A 12,675-nucleotide genomic window follows, 5' to 3' on the forward strand; every position below is an offset into this window, starting at 1 on the left:
GCGTCTGGTGAACAACTGAACGCGAATCAGAATGACGCGACAGTGAGCGGCGACAGCGGATAGTCGGAATACGGCGCTGCGCATGCGTGGAATTCCAACAAAAACAGTCTGTTTTACTACATCAGTGAATCCCCGCTCTCTGCCGCTAGGGAACCTGTGTAATCAAGTACGGTCAGTTGTTGTGAGTAGGCTCTCAGATGGTGGAGAACAATTCGATGTACGAATTGGCGTGCTTTGCAATTTGGAATTTTTGTTCGTACGTGTCCTTAGTCGCTTCTTCCAGCCGTTTAGCGGTCGTTTCAACGACACCGAAGATCATAATATAGAAATAAAATGTTGGAAGCGGTGCCTTTGCCCAGTGAGTGGGCTGCGAACACGTATAACAATAAGCCATACTGTCTGGTAAAGCTTTCAAAATATTCCTCACGCGACATCAACGAATACATAAAAGTCGAAAATTATTTCGACAATTATCTTGTTGTAAAAATCGAACGCGTACAAAATCCGTACCAGTACGGAAAATATCTACTTTATAGACTGCAAATGAATAATCCTTCAGAGGTAAGATGCTTAAGTATCGTAATTTTCATACACGTTATGTTTACAGATTAAACGTTTTCACTCGACAAACTTTTACATCAAACATCTAATTTACACAATTAAATCACATTAGGTATATTATTCTTCTTTGTCAAATTTTTGGTTGTATATACTCTCGCTAGCATACGTACAAAAGTAGTAATCCGCACACACGTCTATGTAGTGTGTACTTATTTATAAACCTTGCTAAAAACTTCTATGTGCGTAGAGCATCCGATATGTATCACATTTCTATGTATGTACATGTGACAACTCTATTCATCTAATGAAGTGTAATCTGTGATAAAGTCTAACAAAATATTCTATGTAATACAGTTAGGTTTACGCATCTTTTTTTACCTGCGTTTGGTATTTAAAGTAATCATTTTAGCGACAGTACAAAAAACAGCATTAGAGTACATGAAAGTGCACTATTACATCCTAGTACTTAAAAATGTTTTTTTTAACTCCACTGTACTAAAAACCTTGTACACCACATTTGCTACATAAAGTATTATGTGCATAATGAGGGCAGTCGTTTTGCTTTCGAATTTGCTATCTTCCTTTTTGGCTGGTGTATGTACTCGCCTATGGCTCATATTGCAAGTTTATGCTCGGTAAAAAAAAAAACGTACTTTGCCACCTCGGTACCAAATCTACTATTGATATATTTAATATTACTATTGAGTAAGGTCTTCTATCCATACCGTTCCTTCCGTTATTTGCTCTAATCTGTCAACTTCTTTATCATTTTAGAAAATCTACTTTATGCCACTGAAGAGTCCAGAGAAGCTGGAAGTAGCACTGCGTTTCAATTGTGATTATCGGAGGCTGAATTATAACTATGACATGTTTTTTTCTTCTGTATCCACTGCAGAATCTTACTCTGCATCATACAACAAAATTATAGTTATGCAAGGCCTCGTGGGTTATACTAATTACGATGCAGGTCGCTACCCAAAATATGTTGTAACATATGAAAACAACTAATTCGAACAAGTATATCAAACCTCCCAATAGGTTTGTTTGATTTTTTCTCATTTTTAAACAACTTTCTATAAAGAAGAAAACAACAAAAGAAGTAACAGTAGAGTAGAAGTAGAGAGTAGAAAAATTTTCATATCGTAAGCTATTGATTGTACTTAGTATATTCATCTAAAAAGTCAATATGTTTCTAACGAATATTATTAGAAAAATTATTAACTCTTATGCAACATGTTAAATATCTAGTTTTATAAATTTATGTTATTCTACTTTCAATGTGTAAGAATACTTATTTTTTTAAACTCATCGTATTAATTAGACAATCAAGAAGTTAATCTACAGAGAAGTTTGTAAAGATGAATAAGCTGAATGAAGTTGCCAGATTCAATCTCTTGCATTTTTCAATTCATGTTATTTGATTCGGCATTGAAGACATCAAAAATTCGTGTACTACAAGGTTTTCCTACCCTGTTAAAATTTTTATAGATTTTATTCGTCATTTTTTCAATTATATGTGACATTGCAAATTTTTATCTAAATGATACAAATTATAGAAACACAAATATTGAATAACCAGAAGTCCCTCTAAATATTATCTGTGTACTTTAAGTATGGTAGTAATGTTTGAGTTTTCATCTGAACAAATACGCAATAATTGACTACCATTATGGAATATAAACTATAATCCAGCAATGGGTTACGAATATTGTTTTTCAAACTTTTTTTGCCATGCTAAATCTTAGTTATTTTTATCAGGTTTTAATTTTATCTCAGTTTTAATGTAAACCTAGTTGGTTCTTTTTTTTGTATCCTACATTTTCATTCAGTATCTCTCGGATTTCGTTGATTTCACTCAAAGCTCTGGGAAGAATCTTGTATAATTATAAGATCACTGTTCGAGTCTCTTTTATGTTGCATGTTAGCCAAAAGCAGTATTCAGCAATACATATTTCATAAAATATCATCTTTAATTGTTTCATTTCTTCAAGCATAGCTTTTACAAGTTACATACATACAGTATACAGGCATCAATAGTGCATTTAACGATAAGAAAAATAATGATACTGAAGTATTGTTCAGAGTATAAGTCAACCCCGCATATAAGACAACCCCCAGTTCTGAGACAGTATTTCAGGATATTTTTCTTAGTTACCCACATATAAGACGGGTTGCATATACGACGAGGATGATTTTGGTGGGCGCTGTTGATGAGAAAAAACCTCGACTTATATTCGGAACAATATGGTACATTTCTCAACCACATTATCTTTGGTTCACAAATTAATGTAAAATTTTCAAAATAGCTATCACGTAATATTTACAAACAATAATTAATCAAAGAGTTTTTGCCAAATAGTGACTGTAAAAATAATTAACGTTAGAGATATCTCTTCAGACTCAATGGTATTGGATAGGATAAAAATGCTATTTTGTACAAGTTGACGTTTGTGCGCGTAACTAACTCTTGCACGATTTTTAAATATTCTAATTACGTGATATAATTAGGAAATTTTCGTGAATAATCCTATTGTATAAAAGGTGATAAATAGACTTTCTTAAATATATAAGTTTTATATAAATCTCTGTGTTCTAAATGACAGCCAAAACATACATTACATTACACATAGTTGGACCTTTTTTTAAAAAGCGATAAAGACAAAGAAAAAAATATTTAAAAAAACGTAATTTGTCTTTCGTATTTTATGGACTTGCGTCGTTATGATTTGTTGTACATGGATATATATCGTATGTATTTGAATAAATTGATTTGATATATTATCACTTGGATTAGTTTTCTTTGATTACCCAATATTTTATTAGTACGGCCATTTTTAGACTTGTAATTAATACTTATATCAAAGGCATAATTGATTATTAAAGATTTTTAAAATCTTTCGGAGAACTACTAATTGGACGGCATCGTATTCTTCTCTTCAGTCAGGCATTTCTTGGAAGGTAGGCACATATCAGATTTGGACAATTTTAGATTACTCACGTGCTGAAAAAAGGGATTACATTGGTCAATGAGGCTTGACACATCTGTGATAAGATTTCAAAGCAAGTTGTCATCTTTTCCAGACAAACCTTTTCTGGGCACGGTATTTCAGAATTGGACTTTTTCATTCCATTTTCAGTATCGAGAACCTGACTTGTCTTTGTATTTAGGCCAACAAAATTTAACAGTTCTGGTAATTTTTCAGGATATTCACTATGGCCTGCCACAATAGAGCTCAAGTCTACATTTATTACTTTCTTGCAATTGATAGGAAACAATCCTGCCACCCCAGAATTCATGGATAACGTGCGATATAAAAACCGCAACAGCCAGTCACTACTACAAAATGGAAAAAAAAATCATTAAATTTTCAACGAGCACTTTGACTACATTTTTATCGGATATGAATCCATTATTCAAATATACAAATAAATTTTAACAGTACAATACCTGCAATATCCATTAACAAATCTGCCTGCTACTACTGTAGAACATTTTTCCCATTCCGTTTTATTATTTGTAACTGGTGCTCCGAGTAATATCGCATCCTGTACGATTCCTTTACCACCACCAATTTCAGCCATTTCTCTCAAACAGTAATATATGACTCGAGCCCCCAAACTGAAGCCGACTAGTGTGACTGGCCTCTTTCCATGCTGCCTAGTGAGCAGAACATAAGCTAATTGTTTACCGGCTTCTGAACTTCGCCGGCAACACACAGACCACGGATTATCTATCACAGACGCTATTGATAAAAGTGTAGCAGGCCAGGCCACAGCACTTATGAGACCTGAAAAGTGAGACGATGATCCAATTGCTGCAACCTGTACATTTCTTTTTTTTACAGTACTCACTAGAGAGAATTGTGTATTTTAAAGCTTCTTGGGTGGCCATAGAAACAGCCATGCTCAGTATGTACTCAAATGCTTGACCCATTTCAATTAAATACTTTGTTTCGTATCTAAGAGCATACTGCTCCCTAGACACAGAGAGAGATTGCCAAGGCCTGACAACATTATCGACTTTATCGTCGTTCAGCCAACCAGTAATAGCAATGACAATGTGAAGTTGTTGATCCACAGTTCCATAACCGGACAGAGTTAGGGGCTCGAATTCAAACTCCTCAATTTCCCCAACTCGTTTCTTCATTTTATATCCTGTGTGATAATCAAATCATTAAAACATTGACAACCTCTACAAACAATCATTAAAAACAGTTCAGTGTCAAACCTGTCAGTCCAGCTCCAGCCACTCCAAATAAGGAACCTATAATCGCAATACCAGCCGTACTGCCCAGTGCAGCTGCACTCGCACTTCCAAGTATTGTGCCTACTCCAACACCGATAAATGGTGCGGCTAAACCTCCGGTTAAACCTAACAATGTTCCACCTCCTATTGTGGCCAAGCCAATCGCTGCGTATCTCTTGATTCTACGTATTTTATCACGTCGTTCAGTCTCATGTTGCTCTGCCCTGTATTGAATATCATAAATAATTATGGGACCCAATTTTATATGACAAGGATTACTATCGCAGAGGCAAAAAGTGAGTAAAAGAAAACAAAAAGTATATTAAGCAATGATTCAAAATATTATGTACATACTCTGTTTGTTCGCTTTGACTCTCATTCAACAATCTGACCAGGGAATGTTCATAGAATTCAATTAATTCAAATGGGACATTTAATAGTTCGGATACTCGTCTGATTAGTACTCTTTGTCTAGAATCATATTCACCTGGATTGAAAAAGTACATCAAATGAATCCATTGATATTGTATTTTGTGAAATCATCTACTACTAACTACACACATATATATATATATATGTATATCAGTGCTTGTAATATTTTTAAGATTATTACCTGACACAATCCCTGAAGAAAATGTAAGAATACAAAAAAGTGATATGAAATATAGGTTTTCATAAACTGGTCGCATCAGAATGGTAGAAAAAATTTTATCATATTGTAAAAATGTTAAAATTTATGATGATAGTGAACATAATGAGTGTAAATGATACCTACAATTTTACAATATCTGTGTGAATGGGTTTTTATTTTGCCTTCTCGCAAGATATGATTGAGCAACTCTATGCATGTGAAACACAGATTCAAAATTCATCTCGTCTGTACCCAAAACCCCTGCCAATTTTTCTCCTGGTAAAAATATTGTTAGGAACTTGTGTACAATTGATTACTCTGCTGTTAATTGTTCCATTTACTAAATGTATGGATGAAAGATTTTAGTTTGTGGTATATTACTTTTCAATCTTTTATAAATGGGTAACTGAATACGTAATGGCTGATGTATGAATATCGCATTGAAAAGTAAAAATTTATTCACCATTACGCACAGCCAGTAATACCAAATCCTGTACAACTAAAATTGTTTTGCCTTTTAAATTGGGTTCTTCCATAAGCAAAGCAATATAAGGCTCTTGGGACTGCTCGCTTTTTCCCTCGCTAAGATACATCATTACAGGTTCGTTTTTTTCATTCATTTTCAAATGCTGACAGATCATTTTCATGCATAAATTATTGTAGGCATGATCGCTGGGATCTGAGAACAACTCCGCCAAAGTCAGCGCACATATAGCTCCATATGCGTATAATCCAGCTTCTGATATGTCCAATTCTTTTATACCTGTAATATAAATCATCGTTAATTACATCTATGCTATTTTATAAGAAAGGATTAATTTTCATTGATCAACCAGTGTACAAGTATATATTATGAGTCGAAAAACTTACCTTTCTTTTCAGCCGACGTCTGTTGTTTCAATTTTGAATCCGGACAGCTGTCTTTAGATGACATTTTATCAACTGTGTATCAGACGTCGTGCGTTATTAAAAAATTTTATAGATATCGTTTACAAATTGTGCACACGATTCACCATCGACGCTCTTAATCAGTAGACACACAATATGATATCACGCTATTGACGGAAATGAAAATTCCACATTTGCCGCAATCCAGCAACAGCGTTGGGAAGTCTAACCTAACCTAGAAATACGCTCTCAGGGAGAAATAAAAATACTTGTGGAAATACTATTTGTCACATGAGCGTATATGTTTTATACAAATCACGGTACTGTATAAAATAATTGACGCCGGTATTTTCATTCGCTAATATCCGAAATCATGCAGTTTTTCCTCATTCATGTTTCAAATGTCACTTGTGACACTTGTGACGTACGTGAAATTATCAGCAGAAATTCATGCGCACTTTAGTCTTGCGCCGGTTTTACGAACCTACGATCGCTCAAGGGATGGTCAGATTAGGTCCTGACAGCAACAGTGAGTAAGACGCGATACTGAGGTTTGTATAAAGCCGTAAATAATGGCTGCAATTCACCGAGAGGCAATACAGAAGCAAATCCAACAGGATTGGGCAAATCGCGAATACATCGAAGTTATAACTGGAAGTATTAAAAAAATCACCGACTTCCTTAATTCATTCGGTATGAATTAACTTTTCACTTTATCCTTAGGTTATGTTCACTTCATTCCGCTGCTGTGTTTGGTACAGTTAATAAAAACTAAACACTCGTGTGTCAATTATCCAAGCCTAGATTAAGTATTATGATTTTCAGTCACACTTCAATATCTAATTATAAACATTTTTGCTCCTTCGGAGTTGTATCTTTTTCTCACGAAGGATCAATCATTGTTCAACTCATGATAGAAATCATTTCTGAAGTTACCGAATGTAGAGAGTGAGGATATTTACAATCCGGAAGCTGCTTTATTCAATATCTTCATTGTTTACAGATATGTCATGCAGGTCACGACTGGCTGTTTTAAATGAAAAACTAACAACATTAGAACGTCGCATAGAATACCTTGAAGCATGTGTAAGTTACAATTTATAGATGCTCGCTCAAAATCAGCTCAGTGTTATAAATGCTATTGAAAATTACATTAAAATTTTACCTCAGATAAAACCATCCAGTGAAAATATCTCAGGATAAGCTTCAAGAACAGCTTAGAATGATAATTTTTTTAATGTCAGAATTGAACTATCGACTGTTTTTTCGTATGTTAATCAAATACGAATGACTCATTAAACTTGTTACGGCATTGTAAGTGTGCTGAAAATTCCAATGAGTATTCTGAATGATGTACTAAATTCGAAAATGAGTTACTACCTACACACTTTTCAGAAAATTGTCAGACTACAATCTAACAGTCGTTTTTTGCCTTTTCAGGTAACTAAAGGAGAAACCTTGACATAACATGACATATATGTATATAAACGTATAATTTAAATTAAATATCAATAATAATAATAATAATAATTTACGCATAGAAACTTTCACCTCTTTAATATGTATGTACAATAAATAATGTAAACTATTTGAACCGAATAACTGTATTTATACGTTTTTTTATATACATCCTCTCATGCGACAATAGCAAATGCATGATGACGTACAACCATATTAAGGTAACACTATTTTTGGAAAATGTGCTTGATTTTTTAATCAAGCCCCAGTCGTCCAACCTTTCTCTCCAACAGGAAACAAACTGGAGTCATGATGAGGACTTCTGTGATTTCCGTAAATTCGCTGTACGTTATTAAGATCACCCATAACGTATCCTTTAGTGAATCCATCTTTTCTAACGCAACAAAATGCCCCGGTCATTACAGCAAGGGGCCATATAAAGATAGGAGCCTTAAACATGTAACCCAAGAGACTTCCGGCTGCCATACCTTTGACATAGGATAGATGAGTTGCGTGGGATGTAAGAAAAGTGCAATTTTATAAAATTTTCTATTTTATGACGAAAGACATGTAATGCGATTTTATAATAATTAGTCAAGGAAGCTTTATAATACAGTGAGATTTTGCTTATAATAGTATTGTAAACATTTACTTTTTCTGTACAACTTTCCACATAAAGAGGTGGCGTACAAACTGTGATATTATACGTTTTCTACTTACCTCCTATCAAGCTATTGATGGGGTCATCTTTGTTTCGAAGACTTGTAGCGGCATAGGTTATCGCCGTATAAGTTGTAAACGCAGATACAATAGGTATGTTGATGTACGCAGCTCGATTAAGTCCTTCCAGGATAGTTTTCGGGTTCGAGTACATGCGTAAATCAATCGTAGTTATGAATGATCCTATACCGAGACTCCATTTCCCCGATACCCACAATTTCTTCCAAATATCCTGACCATCCGGGGTATCATAGTACTGGTACTATATGTGAGAAATGTAAACAGGCGTGAGGTAAAGTCGTACAATTTGATACATCTGACTAACGACAGAGTTCCGACTGTAATTACATATGGTTGAATGATGGAATCGTTGTGAAATCGGTAGTAAAGAGAGTAGGTGAATAAACAGGGTGAGAAGAAATGAATGGACTTTCATTTTAAACGTGAATCATGGTAGGTAACAACAATACAACGTGCAAACTGAGGAAAGAATAACCTATAAATTAAAATTGATCGTCTTACTGCACGTTTGCCACGTCGAGCGGCGATATTGCTGAACGTAATCGGAGCATAGATATACTCCAGTATAGTCATTTCCCTAACATCTTTTGTAGGCATGATGACTGATGATTCCCGTCAGTTTCACCGTTTATAAAAAGCTGATAGGCTACCAGCTGATCGTCGGATGTGGACGAGGTTACGTAAACTGTAGAAACAAGCGTAGAATATATTCAGTAAATATGCATGACTGAAGGAATTATAGCTAAAAAGTAAGCGTGCAAATTTAATATCAGATGAAGTGTTACAAGGTTTTGAACGATGAGGATCAAGTTCGCGATTGCTAGGTTAAATTCATAGGGGAAAGAAATGATATTTTCCGTCAAACTAGCCAATTCTATGCAATTAGTTTGAGCCTATAACAACGATCCATTCAACCGTTTTCCACTTTATTAATATCAACAGCATAAATCACTTTCCTTAAATATATAATATATATTTAAAAAAATTACATAAATATGCGACGATCCGGGCTCAACTTTCGGAGGAGCCATGAGAAAATGGTTGCATGACGAACGAGGCTAGAAACAGCCAATCACGGTGTAAGTTTTTGGGACACGTGACCTGCGCGTGCGCCTTACGCTGATTTGAGATAAGTTTAAAATTTATTTCTATGTCAGCAAATACGTAGATTTTATATTTCATACATTTCAGCATGCATTCGAAGTATTTGATAAACTCCGTTGCGTGCAAAGAAAGCCTGTGAATTTTTCGACATTTTTGATTACCATTGAGCGAGACAAATTTGAACAATTACGATTCGATCGTGACTTTTTGAATAATGATACCGCGATAAAAGAACGAAATCTTCTGAATTACGACAATAATTATATTCTTACATTCATGAACTAATTGAGCATACCGATACAGATATTTTCGGATATATGTATTCTGCCATTTCAAAATATTTACCAAATTTTTTTAGCACACAAACATGTAACCATTTCGCAATCAGTCAGACATGGCAGATAAACAATCTTTTGCAAGTCGCAGAGTTATAAAACGTTTTCAACGATTTGACGTAATTCACTGTCGAGAAAATTATAGCAGATTTAAGTTTTAACAATTCATAACGACGAGTGAACAATCGAGAATTTAGTAATTACATCATTTATTTGATCCCAGTTGATTGGCTTTATTTACCTCAAGCGCGAATCTATCTGACACACGAGGAAATTATTATGCATCTGATGTTACATTCCCGTACTTAAAAATTAATGAGCAATCCTAGAAATATTAATTTGTAAGTGAAAGTATGACTGGAGATTTCACTAACATTGATTGTTAGTACTGCAACGTAAATTTAACACCTCCCCCTCAATGTTAACTGAAACATGGACAGCCCACTCAGTATCTGCCATTATCTTTATTACATTACACATTTGTGGCTGATATAGGTATTATGCAATCATGCGGAGAGTATGTCAATCCTGCTCCTCGTGCATTTCAATAATTCAAGTTATAAATTGGTCTCAGCAAGAAGTTATAAATCTGATAATTTTTAGACGAGACAATTTTTCTTTTTTCTTTTTCTTTCATTATAACAAATAAATCATGGTAACATTCATTCTTCTACCTCTGTATCATCATTATATAAGTAATGAAATTTGTATTATTCAAAATATATTAAGCGAATGGAATACATATGAAAAGTAAAATAACATCAGATTAAACTTTCAATAATTTCTAACGATCTATAAACTGTCAACCAAGTAATAATTGTATCGTTATAAAAAGAATATTATAATGAAATAGAAAAAAAATTGTTTCCTAGGCTGCATTTCTGCATTACATATTTCCACAATTTTAGTAATCGTAGATATATTTGTAGACGAAATTAGATGGCAGGAAAACCCCAACTGAAAGATGTTTCAATTGACGCTTGGGGAACATTTTTTTGTTGATACCAATATCGACGAGTGAGTTGGTTTCCAATTGAGAGAAGTGAACATATTTTCCGAAGGTGAGTTACCAGTAACCACAGATAGAATGGGCGATATTCCTTGGTTTCCCAGTTGTTTAGCCAAGGCATTAATCACTACTTTAGCGTAGCCTCTTCTTCTATAACGGTCTAGGGTCTGTACCGTCCCCAGACCATGCCAATCGGAATGCAAAGCCCACGAAACCAAAATATCACCTTCTTTTAAAAACAGTCCGACACTTTTATTTAGCGTTACCATTGGCTCGAGGAATTTGATCGAATTTTCTGGATTTTCTTTATCTCTGTGTGGCCACACAGCGTTCATCAGAGGAAGATGAGATGTATCCAGATCTGCTAAGTAACATTCCTCTGGCACCCTGTTGATTTCAAACAAAATGAAAGAATAATTGTTAAATATTATTTTCTTATAAATAATATAGGAATAATTTATGCCCAATCCCTTGCTTTGTAGAGAAGAAAAAGAGAAGCTTGATCCGTTTGCATACTTTATTTCCACATTTGCACAATCCTCGGCAGACTTTATACGAAAACAGCCTGGTACTTCTAATTCTATTTCGATTCCTTCATTAGTACGAAGTGTAGCTAATGCAGAAAATAGAATAGGCTGGATATATTCGTGAACACCACTAAATGTAACTGCCTTGCTGTAGTTGAAACGTTTCGTCTTTACTAATGCCTCGTACAATCTTTTCCCAGAAAGCTCTTTTGTAAAGATGACCACGCTGCTCATTGCATACTGCAAAGAAATTATGACGTACATTTGATTTATAATAAAGATTGTCTTTTCAATTGTCAGAGATTTCAAATTGACTGGAATGCAAATGAAGAATTATTATTATTATCATTATTAAGTATCAGTTGTAAGCTAAAACCTGGTGAGTTTATCTCCATCCTACTGGGGCCAGGTGCTGTTGGGGGCGTATAGTTGGTTCTTAAAATTGTTGACCAAGTCCAATCTACCGTCCGGTATTAGATACTTTAGAATTATAGACTAGACGATAAAATTATGATGATCGTAATCTCAAAGACAGAAATTCAAACTTACGCTTGATATTCCAACAAAAGTCGCATCTTCATTGTACTTTCCATTGGGAGAGTAGATTTCTAGCGGGAAGTCTGGATTCAGCTTCCTCCATTTTGTAGCATTTTGAATCCAATAATAGTACTGAAATTTTTTATTTATTTTTACACAAAAGATCTCTCACAAGAGCGAAATAAAAAACAATGAGGTGAAAGATCATGTAACCAGAACAGTTCTACGATTTTTGCTTTGGTTCACAAAATATTGATACATAACCAATTAGAACCATGCGTGTGAAACGAAAAATATCTTAGATTGTAGAAAAATATACAAACCACTGTGGAATTAAAACTCACCATTGAATAAGTGGGCCAATTGGATTTTAAAAGACTTTGAAGTGACGGCCATTCTTCTAAGGGAACTGGTTGCAATATATCAGAACTGAGATCTACTGTTGGCGGCATGATTTGTAATAATGAACGCTCAATTGCCCCAGTTTTGTACTGCACCGTACTCCTTATTGCATCATCAAGGCCACTGTACAGCATACACTTTATTTGCTACTGACAAGATATCAAATGATGGGAGCTTAAACGGGATAATTGGTGTATGGATGCTGTGTGTATGTGTGAGCGCGTATGTATGAATCG

General features: G+C 34.6%; 4 protein-coding genes and 1 long non-coding RNA gene across 8 annotated transcripts; 2 read left to right on the forward strand and 3 right to left on the reverse strand.

Annotated features, from left to right (window-relative positions):
* The first annotated feature begins 151 nt into the window (after window positions 1-151).
* LOC124305738 (uncharacterized) lies at window positions 152-2,773 on the forward strand. Its single transcript, XR_006908433.1, has 2 exons — window positions 152-561; window positions 1,336-2,773. It is a non-coding gene; the product is annotated as an uncharacterized LOC124305738 (long non-coding RNA).
* LOC124305729 (transmembrane and coiled-coil domain-containing protein 4-like) lies at window positions 1,870-6,758 on the reverse strand. Of its 2 annotated transcripts, XM_046765430.1 has the most exons (9): window positions 6,309-6,758; window positions 5,902-6,201; window positions 5,421-5,432; window positions 5,162-5,294; window positions 4,790-5,031; window positions 4,414-4,716; window positions 4,010-4,349; window positions 3,649-3,898; window positions 1,870-3,562 (listed from the first exon to the last, which is right to left on the reverse strand). In XM_046765430.1, the coding sequence occupies exons 1-9, from the start codon at window positions 6,370-6,372 to the stop codon at window positions 3,470-3,472; spliced, it is 1,737 nt and encodes a 578-aa protein (XP_046621386.1). In that variant the 5' UTR covers window positions 6,373-6,758; the 3' UTR covers window positions 1,870-3,469. The 2 variants fall into 2 exon arrangements, with proteins under 2 accessions (XP_046621386.1, XP_046621387.1); XM_046765431.1 differs by lacking the exon at window positions 5,421-5,432 and having other exon boundaries at window positions 6,309-6,757.
* Window positions 6,759-6,761: 3 nt separating this feature from the next.
* On the forward strand, window positions 6,762-7,925 carry LOC124305736 (probable protein BRICK1-B). The gene is made up of 3 exons (XM_046765447.1): window positions 6,762-7,019; window positions 7,330-7,412; window positions 7,767-7,925. The coding sequence occupies exons 1-3, from the start codon at window positions 6,899-6,901 to the stop codon at window positions 7,791-7,793; spliced, it is 231 nt and encodes a 76-aa protein (XP_046621403.1). The 5' UTR covers window positions 6,762-6,898; the 3' UTR covers window positions 7,794-7,925.
* LOC124305735 (uncharacterized) lies at window positions 7,857-9,555 on the reverse strand. 2 transcript variants are annotated; one of them, XM_046765444.1, is made up of 4 exons: window positions 9,515-9,555; window positions 9,027-9,210; window positions 8,505-8,766; window positions 7,857-8,272 (listed from the first exon to the last, which is right to left on the reverse strand). In XM_046765444.1, the coding sequence occupies exons 2-4, from the start codon at window positions 9,120-9,122 to the stop codon at window positions 8,043-8,045; spliced, it is 588 nt and encodes a 195-aa protein (XP_046621400.1). In that variant the 5' UTR covers window positions 9,123-9,210; window positions 9,515-9,555; the 3' UTR covers window positions 7,857-8,042. The 2 variants fall into 2 exon arrangements, with proteins under 2 accessions (XP_046621400.1, XP_046621401.1); XM_046765445.1 differs by lacking the exon at window positions 9,515-9,555 and adding an exon at window positions 9,311-9,461.
* A 601-nt stretch (window positions 9,556-10,156) lies between these two features.
* On the reverse strand, window positions 10,157-12,658 carry LOC124305734 (uncharacterized). Of its 2 annotated transcripts, XM_046765443.1 has the most exons (5): window positions 12,382-12,658; window positions 12,050-12,169; window positions 11,655-11,740; window positions 11,490-11,612; window positions 10,157-11,360 (listed from the first exon to the last, which is right to left on the reverse strand). In XM_046765443.1, exons 1-5 carry the CDS (start codon window positions 12,571-12,573, stop codon window positions 10,934-10,936), a joined length of 948 nt encoding a protein of 315 aa, XP_046621399.1. In that variant the 5' UTR covers window positions 12,574-12,658; the 3' UTR covers window positions 10,157-10,933. The 2 variants fall into 2 exon arrangements, with proteins under 2 accessions (XP_046621399.1, XP_046621398.1); XM_046765442.1 differs by having other exon boundaries at window positions 11,490-11,740.
* Window positions 12,659-12,675: the final 17 nt, after the last annotated feature.

The sequence above is a fragment of the Neodiprion virginianus genome, chromosome 5, assembly GCF_021901495.1.
Source record: "Neodiprion virginianus isolate iyNeoVirg1 chromosome 5, iyNeoVirg1.1, whole genome shotgun sequence".
Lineage (NCBI taxonomy): Eukaryota > Metazoa > Arthropoda > Insecta > Hymenoptera > Diprionidae > Neodiprion > Neodiprion virginianus.